Source organism: Schistocerca cancellata, chromosome 2 (genome assembly GCF_023864275.1).
Source record: "Schistocerca cancellata isolate TAMUIC-IGC-003103 chromosome 2, iqSchCanc2.1, whole genome shotgun sequence".
NCBI classification, from domain to species: Eukaryota; Metazoa; Arthropoda; class Insecta; order Orthoptera; family Acrididae; genus Schistocerca; species Schistocerca cancellata.
Window position 1 is genome coordinate 808,699,519 of NC_064627.1, and position 12,170 is coordinate 808,711,688.

Genomic DNA, 12,170 nt, shown 5'->3' on the forward strand with positions numbered 1-12,170 from the left:
CGAGGTGAAAGAAGAGGTTACTAATTTTCTGAACAGCATGGAGGCGAGCTGGTATGACATGGGAATACAAAAACTGCCACAGCATCTGCAAAACTGCATAGACAGAAATGGTGATTATGTCGAAAAATAGCTAAATGTTCAAGCTGTAAACTGATGTAAACCATTGTAGAAATAAATAGGTATGTGTTCTTATTAAAAAAAATAGGAGACCTTACTTTTGGGATTACCCTCGTATTCAGCAAACAAAACTCAAGTTTTCGTTTCTTACAGTCTGACTTCACAGCTTGATAATGAACTTGGTTTCTTTTCATTATTGGTCATAGTCATTGTGGTGCTTTGAAGTGAAGTGAAACACAGCACATATTTTGACAAGTTTCGAGTAAAAAAAAATTAAGTTGCTGGGACAGTTTACGTTTGGTATGTTTTATGGCATGTATTACTGTATATGAAATAGCTAACATATCGAAATCGTTTTTAATGGCGGAAGGATAGCCAGACTCCTTTTCATTCTGGAAAGAATGCTTGAGATTTATTGGAGGTGGTCTGTGATATGGCTGGTAGCTACATATCACATGTGACACTATTGCTGGTTGCTGTGGTCTTCTTTACAGAGCTGCTTGGCGGTTCTCTTTTTTGTATGCCGCAGATAGAATCTGAAGCTGGAAACCACAGAAACTTAATGAAATGAAAAGACACTGGTACTCATCAGCTGACGATGCTGACTGGATGTTTTTTTCTGTCTATGCTCCCTAATTTTAGAAAACTTTATGACAGGCATAAAAGAGATCTGCAAGCCAAATTTTTGTTACTTCTGAATGGACAGATGGGCGAAGCCGAGGAGGACAGATTGGGATTTTTCTTATCATCATCAGCTTATTCCATTTCTTCAAACACTTTGTCCAAACCTACACAGATTTCAGCATCCACTGCTGTACAATTAATGGTGGTTGATCTCTCTTTAAATTCAGCTATGTTTAAAGTTGAATCATATACTACTTTGCGAAACTGAGCAGTTGTAGAAATCCTTTTAGCTTTATTAATTTGTAAACATTATTTACATGTATGTACCATATCGAATTAAGCACCATACTTGTGGTCTTACTAAACAGAAGACTTTTCATAATGACATTTTTAACATCACTTGAACTCCTCCACCAACTCAACTTACTTTAATGAGCAGCTTTCCAACAGGAGAAGTAGCAAGTCGGAAACATGTGTCCTGCTCTGTCAGTGTAGCTGACACTGGTTGCTCCAAAAAGTGCAAACTGTCTGAACTCATCCTGTAGAGTTTGCAGAATTTGTGTTTGTGTTGGGAGAGCTCATGAGAAACCACAGCCAAACTACGTTTGATGTTAATAGGATTCGGGGGGTGCACCCAGTATTTCCTTTTCTTTTTAACTTTTTTTTAACTTGGGGTGATGGTAAGCCACACGAACATCCTCTTCAGAACAGCTCATGATTGCAACTGAAACTGAAACGGGACATGGTGCTGCTATCTGGTTGCTCATCGCATCATGTATCATATCGCATATCACATCACCCCACATAAGTGTCACACCGATGAGCATCTCATCACTGATCTTTATTGTAACATGTCATATGGCATATCATATTGTCTCAGCATGAGAGGCGTCTTAGCCACCATTGTCCATCATCAGAACGATGAAAACCATCCTAAAATGGTCACAAAGTAAGGCTTCATCATTCTGGCAACATCATCATTGGTCATCATCAGGAGGATTAAAAGAACTATTACTGCCTACATGTAGCTCATATTTAGAAGTAGGAGATGAAAAAGATCCAGGTGCTTTAAGGCCAGTTTCTCTTACACCAAAAATGTTAGAAAAGGTTCCCAAGTATTGCTTTGTTAGTCGGAAAAAGCAGTAATTGGTGACCCTTTATTGGGGTTTTTAATCGTTTTGATGATGATCGACTCTTGTTGATGATTTAAAACACTTTATGTGATAGCACAAAAGAAAATATTACGTGTACAACTCACAAGTTTCTGTAACTTTTTATATACATCTTACTTGTTCTCATCAGGATGTAGAACTTTAAATGCATAGACTATAATGTTTTTGCTTTAAATGTCTTTTGATGATTTGAAAAATAAGCTGTGCTATTTTTTCTGGGATTGCTTTAACAATTCGAATGTTGATATAAAATTTCTTGTTCAGACAAATTTCATACTTGCAGCTGGTTGTCGTTTAATTCATTGTATGATATTGCGAGTGGGCACCTCTCATTTGTCTTCAAGTGAGCCATCGAAGACTGACGGAGAATTGCTCCATTCCGCCACATATAGCACGCTGTGAGTATTCTGCTCATGCATCAAAATTCAAGTTGACAGACAGACCACACTTAACGGTGGCAACGCCCTCGCTGGTAAAACCAACGAGGACAGCTGTCCTCTGTGTTACTGCTTACTGCAGCCATTGGTGCACTCTGTGGTCTTCGATTAGAACAAATCGCCATTGGCACTATTTATGGTGCTTGTAATGACAAATGTGCTACATCGTTTGTGAAGGTATTAAACTATAGTGTTAACTTTGATACATATGTAGACAGACTTGTTATTTGAGCACCAATTTCGCTATGGAACTCGTTATGTTTTTCAAAAATTTCGCTCAACAACTTACCAGACAAATCGTCAAATTTAGTTGACATATCACTCTTGGTATACATTTCATTATTCAAAGTAGTTCTTTTATTATTCAGAGTGGATATTTCATTTTTAATACAAATTTCATCACATAAGTTGGATATTTCACTGCATATTTCAGATAACTATTGTTTCAGGATTTCGCTAAAACTGGAAAGCTGTGTGGTATTCGAATCTTGTACTTGACTATTGGTTGGCTTAGCCACATTACTAATTACAGGATTAAATGTAGGATTAACTACTTGGTTTCAGCTCACAAATCAATTTCTAGTGATGTAGCGTTTGTACCATCTACAACTACGGCACGCCATCAGTCTCATTAACATCAGTACTAGATTCATTATTATGTTGTGTTGCTGGCTCCACTGTCCCTTATCTTCCTATCTTTACCACAACAATACAATACAACTGTTTTCACTCATAAATCACAGAATTGCAGTATCCAAGTAATTAATTCTGTTGAGCAAGAATGTTCTCACTGTACAACTGGGATAAGTTGAAACATCATCACACATTCCTGTGACGTGAATTAAGCCATATTGTATGGAAAATTACCTACTATTGTTAGAACATGTTATTATGGAAATGATCAATTCTGCTGTAGTAAGCAAATTTACTGACTGAATAGTGACTGCAGTTGAAACTAATCTAACATAAGCTGTTGAAATAGACAGTATCATCCCTACCTACTTTTGTATGTTGAGTACAGACAGCAATTTTTTTATATCATAATTTTTCTCATTGATCCAATAAAACGTATTTGTCGCTGTTGACCATTTATTCCCCTTAATAATCTGCATCTGTTCGTCACATATATTATCAGTATGTGCATATTGTACACTAGCCTCTCGTACAATAAATAAAGACAGACATGTTACAACAGTGTAATGATATATAATATGCATCTAATACTCATACAGTTTACACAGTGTCCTCTCTGAAGGAAGCCAGTGTGATATTTATCTTGATCGCATCGCGCCTCGAATATTAATACTTCTGAAGTGGGAAAATCACAGAAGGTGCAATGGGAATGAACTAGATTTTGTTTAGGTTTCAGTTAAGATATGATTTGAACAAACTTCCACTGCAGCTGATTTATGCACGTGTTGTTATTATTTTTCCCACTGTGATGAAACCAAGCATGGAGATCATTGCAGGAGAGTGATACGTTGGGTGATGGGTGACCATATTAAAATGTAGTACAGTGCAAATATACCACACTGCACAGCAAGAGTAATTGAATTTCGTATAACAAACAGTTTAGACTGCAGTTTCTAAGAGAAAGGATGCAAATATGCACTTGGTAGCGCGCTGATGGCGCGTAATCGTTAGATTACCAAATTTAAACTTCCTGGTGGAATTAGGTTGCTGAAACATACAACAGACTTGTACAGACAGTTAATTATATTTAAGGTACTTATTCAATAAATAGTAAGTCGTTCTAACTCAATATCGAGATGAATATTCATTATTAACTTAAAGATATAAAATGGTGTTAATACATGCCTATAGGCAGAAGATGGAGTGGGACGTAAGTAGGGCTCCTTAGACGCATTCTATTCTCTTGTAAGCTTTAGGCGGAAAGAATTGTTCGTATGAGCTCGAAAGCATGTTTTGGGACCTTGTTGATTACGTCTATCTTATCTCCATTTCTTTCTGCGGATCTTGGGCTGCACAGACGTGATATTCAGGGTTATTCATTTATTTATTCGACCATAGATAATTTAGTACAATAGTATCGGACCTATCAGAAGCATTACAGAAATAATATATAGGTTACATTGAAAACATTGGCAAAATAAAACAGGATACTGTGAGGATAGAGCAGAAAGTAGGCCATGGCCTAATCCGTGTCACAGAAATGTATAAAAATAAAACAGTATAGGTATTATATGAGGTGTTACAGTTGGCGAAGTATAATTTAGTCATAAAATTGTAATGCGATTCGTTGAAGATGAAACATTTGCGTACTTTTAACTCACTGTCCTCATGGGGCTATTCGACTGTAATGACGTGTAATGGGACTTCTGATATCGATATAAATACAGCACATGGGAGTGTCAGGATCTACGCTATCGATGTTGATACTTGATAGAGGAAATTTGTTTCAGCTGCTGCAATCCAGGTTATTCTTTTTAGTCATAAATAGTTTTACGTAAAAATATTTATATTTTAAGCCAATATTCAGTGAGAAAAATACTGTGGAGAGATAGGAGAATGGAAAGAATTGTCACTAAACGAAGTGGGTGACGCCCGTACTTGCCGCTCTTCCTAACCTGTGAGTTATGAAGTAATCTGACACATTTGCGTCTGGTAAAACGGTGATTAGAATCTTTAGACTATTACTGCTGGTTCCAGGGTTTAGTTATACGGTAGGGATGACCTGTGTAATAACTGTATTTGTGGTTATGAGATGTAAGAGAACTGTCATAATCTGATTGTTCTTGTTTATGTTATTACAGTTCGCAGTCACATCGGATGACTGAAACGAAGAAGGCTCTTTCGCACTTAAAAAATAGTGCCTGCATACCTGCAAATCAGGTACGGGCATTGTGACAAACGAAGTGAAACCTGTGAAACACCAAAGAACTGCAAGGGCTGCAATCACCAGTCTGAATGGCAGCCACCCTCAGGCCGTATCTCACTGCCGTGAGACATACTCTCACAGCTGCAATGTGCCTAGACAATTTTTCGTCGCAGGTTGTGGAGAGACATAACAAACCAGAGGTGGAGGTGAGAACTAGTAAGGAGCTTCTTCTGACTCCAGTAATTATAAGCCGGAATGAAAAAGAAAAGGTGCTTATTGAGACCTCAATCAATTCAGTTCGTATAAGTATTGCTGTTAAGCAAGCTGATGAGATAGAGCGCATATTGTGTCACAAATTCATGAGATTCATGATGATGAGAGCAGAAAATTTTATTGTGCTAAGACGAAAACCAGTTGAAGGATATGATATAAGTTTTCTTATCACTAATTTTCACACAGAACAGATGTATAAGCATAAGTTAGTTGATTTTGTCATACATTTCATGGAAGAAATTGATAAAGAAATTAGTGAAATGAAACTTGCAGTTAATGCACGTGCACGAATTTGTTCAGAAGAGTTCTTGAAGAGGTTTTAATGGCGTTTACATCTTACAGTATTTGGCAGTTGAATAGCATTTCTTGTTGTTAGATGACTTATCTGATGTATGAGCTACAGCAACTAAGATTGATACGAATTCTGCCAAGTCATATTCTCTTTTGCTGCTTTCCTGCACTCTGTGTGTGAATGAAAAGCAGTCAGTGATTACGATTATGAACTTTACTGGCTAAGAATGTGTTATTAGGCTTTCTTTATGTTTGCAGTTCTGTCATAATATGTAAGAAGGTGCTGTTTGCTGTGATTCATGTAAGGAAATTTGCCTTGCATGCAAATATATTACCCAGAATCATAGTGAAATTTCATGCAAAGACTGTTGTTTCATAGCTCATTTGTTTTAGAATTTTAAAAATTGCAAGAAAAATGTTTTGTTAGTTCTGATTTTGTTGCGAGAAAGCAACAGTGTATGAGACATTTGCATTTGTAGAATATTTTGTTTTATGTAATATAAAGTATGATCCACAAAATTGCATGACCTATTTTTTGTTATAAACATTGTTTACTTATTAACACTGTTTAGTTTATACTTCTATATTAAGGAGAGTACAGTTTGTTCCTAGAAGTCTCATGTCATCCACTTACCACATTTTTGTATGAAATAATTAAAAGTGGTTTTATTGTAGAAATGTGATACGAATTTCATTTTTCTGTGAAACCATTTCTAAATGTTATCTCACATGAGAAATATGTAACTAAAATAGCCCAAGACACCAACACTAAATTTTTGTTATACTGTAGATTCTCAATTGAACTTTTCAGTGGTTTTTTTTTTATGCTAGTCCTCTTTTTAAGCGTACTCCCCGGAATTGATTGGAAATTGAAGTGTCGGTACAAAAGTAACTTACATTACACCAGCAGCTGCTATGTGCAATTTAATTTGAAGTCTGTTAGAAGGAATGTTTCATACTGCTCCATTAGTGCTTAGATCAGTTACTGTTATCGTTAAAGTATTAAAAATGAAGGAAATTTTTGTGCTGTAAACTGAGCTTCTAAAAGCTAGTTAGCGTGTGTTACAGAACAATTTTGAGACAGAAGGCAATCACATAACTTTGTCGGTCACTTCAGTATATCAATTTTGTGTGATACAACATTTAAAAAAAAAATCATCTGGATAAAGCACCAATTGTGAATGTCAAACTTAAATGCTTGATGAAATACAAGCTTCTAAAATGTTATGCTTTCCAAGGTATCCCAGCTAAAGATTTGGCATATGTCTGCAAACAAATGCAGACAATGGCTGTGACGATAAACACATTTCACTGACACCAGAGTTGAAGTGCATATCCTTGCACCATATAAAGATTATCTCCTACTTTCGTCATGTGATCTCCTCCCCGCCTGCCTCCACTTCTCATTAGACACTTTCACGTCCACAATTTGAAGTTATATTGCTGTCAGCAGAGGAGCAATAGTTATAATAACCTTTACGTATTTTCTGAGTATGTAGGCCTATTTGATATGTTGATAGGTCCAGCTCTTAGGAGGCTGATACATTCAAATACCACAACTGTAGATGATGCAGTTGAACTGTGAAAGATGGCATTTAATATGAAAATGAATCATTTACTTTTCTCGGTGGAAAATGGTGGAGCATATATTCTCATAATAAATCATGATGCACTGATGAGAAAGAACATTGAGTAGCAGACAGACATGTAGACTATGTGCAACGAAAGGTAACAATTTCATTGTCACTGGTCTGTTGTCCAAAATAAGTAGTACTGTGAATAGGGAAGCTTTTTCGAACTGCTGTTTTTTAGCCCTCTTAACCCTTATATGTAATCTTGAGGAAGTGTATTCTACATTTCATTTGTAGTAGTTCGTTTGTTATATAACACAAAAAAAAAAAAAAACAGTCCAGAATCCGTATCAATACAAACAATACTTCCTGTGATCACTAAATGAGGTTTGTTTGTTTTCCACCCCCTTATGCATAGTTGTACTGCGCCACCAGCAGACCATAGTAGATAGTGATGCACTTATTAAAAAGTTTGAGAATAGAACACAGCATTAACTAACACAATGCTTTGATGAATCATTCGCATATTGTGGAATATGTTCTAGGATTTAAAATCCATTGACAGTGAGACAGAAATAAGATGCCAGCTGAATAGAACTAGCATGGTGGGTGATTTGTAGTTCTTAAAGGAACTGTACACCCTATTCATTTTAAGAAATTTAGAGAAGCCATAGCCTGCACATTCAGGATGGCGAGTCTGGGAATAAAATCTTTTGGTGCAAAATTAGACTATTCTATTCACCATTGGATAAATGTGCACTACAATTACAATTGGATCAGTGCTTTGTGTAGTTATTGGAGTTCTCTTCTTCAGTTTGTACTTTTAATAGAAGCTATTAAAAGCCAAATGTTGGGTCTATGTGATGAGTGTAAATAACATATTATGGCAGCCCGCCTGGTTAGCCATGCAGTCAAATGCTCTGCTTTCCAGGCGAGAAGGTGTGCCGGTCCCCGGCATGAATCCGCCCAGCGGAGTAGTGTTGAGGTCCGGTGTGCCGGCCAGTCTGTGGTTGGTTTTTAAGGCGGTTTTCCATCTGCCTCGGTGAATTGAGGCTGGTTGCACGTATTCCACCTCAGTTACACTATGTTGGCAGTTTTTGCACAAACGCTGTCTCCATGTACGCGTACACCATCATTACTCTACCACACACCACACAAACATTGGGGTTACACTCATTTGGAATGAGACATTCCCAGGGGGGTCCACTGATGGCCAAATCGCACAATAACTTGGGTTCGGTGTGGGGCGGCAATGGGGTGAGTGGATTGCTGTAGCCTGTTGTGGGGTGAACCACTGAGGGCTACGGCGGGGATTAAGCCTCTCCGTCGTTTCTAGGTCCCTGGTTCAATACAATACAATACAACATATTATGGCAGGCAAAATTAATCCAGTATTTCAACCTTTAGAGGCTGTAATTGAATCAACTTAAGAAGATACCTAACAGTTGTAGTGGACTTGGAGCAGCAGCTTCATGTGCCTACCTCAGCCAATCACATTATGAGATTTTGTAAACATCTGTATGGCAGTGCCCAAGTGTTGCTGCAGTACCATAGAAGACTCTTGTTTTTGCCTGCAGCCATTTGTGCTTTGTAATTGAAGTTAAGCAACAGCACTGCTAGTTGTCAAGGATCGTGGTATGCCGACTTGACTATAGGTGAAAAGTTCTTAGACTGGCTGTGAAAGAAGGTGTTCTCTTAGCTGGCCAGAATTTTTCCTGTTTGTTGTTTTCATCATGACTCGATGTGGCTGCAAAATATCCACCGAAAGCTTATCATAATTTTTCCAATGTCTTGTGTTTCACTCACACATTTATTTGGTTGTGGGAGTAAGTGGAAATCAGTGTGTGCTGATGGTGACTGGATCGAATCTTACATAAAATCTGTTTTTCATTGCCGAGTGTGGTGCATTGCTTGATAAAATATATCTTGCCGTTTTGCGATCCAGACCTTTTCCCACGTATTGCAGATAGTAATTCTACTGTCCAGTTTCTGTAGTAAGTGAAAGAGCAGCCAATGGCCTTGCCTTGTTGAATACACCAGTTCCCATCAGATCACCAAAGTTAAGCAACATTTGGGTTGGGGGGGGGGGGGCAGTACTTTGATAGGTAGTAGCCAGGGCGCATCACGAACTGTTGACTACTTTCCCTTTTTTAGGAGAGGAGAGCTGATAGCGTAAAGTACCTGATCCCCAGACTCTGCGGTGTGTCCTGGATTAAATTCCAAAAAACCTCTCTGCAGGGTCTCATGGATTGAGGGCATGTGACACTGCTGATGCAGATGTTAAGCTTGGTGGCCTCCTTGGTACTATTCAGGAGTAGGCTATGTGCTGGTACTGGGTTTCACCTTCTCTCTTCTCTCACCGTACAGTGCAAAAATGACACCGTACTACAGATACCCACTTAGTAATAATCGACATGTAGTAGATACACTTAAATGGTGTGTGTGAAGGATGGAAAAAACTTTTCTAATTAACGTGGCAGAATCTACCCCTCAGAGTCTTTCAGTCAACCATGTCTCACAACTTTTTGTGTGTGTGAGAATGTCATGGAGATGCTTATCATAAACCAATGGGAGACATTAAAAAAGCATTATCATGTATTGTGGACTGTTAAAACTTTTAGTGTGTATGTTCCGAAAATAATTGGGCAACATGTTTCTTCCTCCATATTTTGTGAAGTGACCGTGCTAAGAAAAATTGGAGAAATTCAAGCTTGTATAAAGTCTTTACTGACAGTTGTTGCACACCATTGTAAAATGTAACAGGGAATAGAGAGTATTACCAGAAATATCTTCAGCCACACACTGTAACGGGGCTTGCGGACTACACATGTAAATAACACTGTTCATGACATTTTCAGTAGAATTACCAACTTTGACTTAACAGCTTGGATTTCTCTTTCGTCTGTGGCATATGCCATTTGCAGAAACAAATCAGATCACAAACTAAGTTGCATTCTTTCTAAAGTGGAAACATTTATAAGAATTTCATTTTATATATTTGTTAGCATCCATAGTGCACAAAGCTCTCGCTTAGTTTATTTATCATGTAAAATGTTCTGAACTCTTACTTATTAAATGCTGATAGCATTAATCTGTTACATGGACAAGTTGTTCAATTCCGTAATGTGCACAGTATGAATATGCTCATTTGTGGTTTTAGTTTTGTTACATCCATGTAAGTTGTCTTGAGAAGCATGTTTGTAATAAACAGTACAGAATGCAAAATATACTGACACACGATCCTCTAGTTTGAGCCATCTGAACAAATCACAAATGTTAATTGTCTTATACAGCCAAACACACTTAACAACAAAGTTACTAAGTAGTGGATGTGATGACCTCTCAAAATGTTCAAATGTGTGTAAAATCCTATGGGACTTAACTGCAAAGTCATCACACACACACACACACACACACACACACACACACACACGGAGGAGGACTCGAACCTCTGCCGGGACCAGCCGCACAGTCCACGACTGCAGTGCCTTAGACCGCTCGGCCAATCCTGCAGCAATGACCTCTCAATTTCAAAGCATATCAGTGGCAGTGACTAATTTGTTCTATAACATCAGATAGAATCGTTTAATTTTCATGCAATAAGAGCAACTATTTTGACAGTAAGGAGCTGTTGAATATGTATATTGGCCTACAATACCAGAAAATGAAAAAGGTAAGATATATTATTGGTTGTTAGTCATGAAATCCTCAGTAACTAATTTCTTATTTAGAATTACTCTAGTACTAGTGTGGTATCATACATTCTGTGCACAAAGAATATTTTCCGCAGTCACTAGTTTCGATTCAGTCTCTGTACATGATCGTGTGCTTCTGTTCTTCTTTCTCCTGGCAGCTGAAAATCCTGGGGTCTGCTCCACAGGAGCATAGTTTCTGCCTCTGACATTCTTGTGCATAATGTTAGCTCATTACTTGCATAATATTTGTTACTTGTTCTTATTACCCATAATGTACCTGGCACTGGTAAAATCGCAGTAGTTATATTAATGAGAGGCATGTACATCAGCAGAATGATAGTATTTGTTGATGTGTCATTTGGTGCACTGCCTCTTTCAGTTTCATATCCCCCAACCCGCTGCCTCTGTCCCATGCTTACCACTCTTAGAAGTGGACACTACTTATAGTAGAGCTACATGTGTCTGTAATTTGTGGAACATAGGAAAGGCAGCTAGCAAATGAATAATATTATAAATACGAATAGAAAATTAATTTGCACATTTAGATCTGTCAGAAATATTGAACAACCAGAAAAGTGAATAGACTGGCTGAGTCACTATAAAGATGGTTACAAAATTATTCATATTATCATATCATTATAACAGATTTTATTTTACAAAGAAGGTGCTCTGTTACCAGTTCCTTGATTTTTAAAAATAAGCATTTCTTTTTAAAAAAGAACATTTAATTGTGAGTGAGTGACATACTGGTTACAACAGTAGTTGCTTGCAAGGATGTTCTTGTAGCATTTCATCTGCAGCCATAGTAGGTTTTGAAGTGCTGTTTTTCACATTTATTTCTTGGGGTGCAAGAGTACTTGATTAACTACATTGGTTCACATCATGATTGTGCGGTGATACTTGGTCTTCTGGTCTTGGAGTAATTTAGTTTGTGGTAGTTTCTCAACTCAAGGGCCGCAAACATTAGAAAAAGTAAATATATACATGTGCAAAACTCGTGGATAAAAGGTACTTTAGCATGGTGTGTCACTGCCAAGTAACACTGCATGATGAAACTTGGGAACATATACAGAAAGAACTGCTACAGTATAGTACAGAAGATAACTGAAAGAAATACCCAGTGAAGTGAAAAGAAATGACACCTTTATTAA

At 37.5% G+C, this 12,170-nt stretch overlaps 1 protein-coding gene across 3 annotated transcripts; it reads left to right on the top strand.

The window, feature by feature from the left end:
- Positions 1–4,629: 4,629 nt before the first annotated feature.
- On the top strand, positions 4,630–6,431 carry LOC126162675 (actin-related protein 2/3 complex subunit 4). Of its 3 annotated transcripts, none has more exons than XM_049919324.1 (2): positions 4,630–4,787; positions 5,125–6,431. In XM_049919324.1, exon 2 carries the CDS (start codon positions 5,279–5,281, stop codon positions 5,783–5,785), a length of 507 nt encoding a protein of 168 aa, XP_049775281.1. In that variant the 5' UTR covers positions 4,630–4,787; positions 5,125–5,278; the 3' UTR covers positions 5,786–6,431. The 3 variants fall into 3 exon arrangements, with proteins under 3 accessions (XP_049775281.1, XP_049775282.1, XP_049775283.1); XM_049919325.1 differs by lacking the exon at positions 4,630–4,787 and adding an exon at positions 4,796–4,940; XM_049919326.1 differs by lacking the exon at positions 4,630–4,787 and adding an exon at positions 4,895–5,034.
- The last annotated feature ends 5,739 nt before the right edge of the window (positions 6,432–12,170 follow it).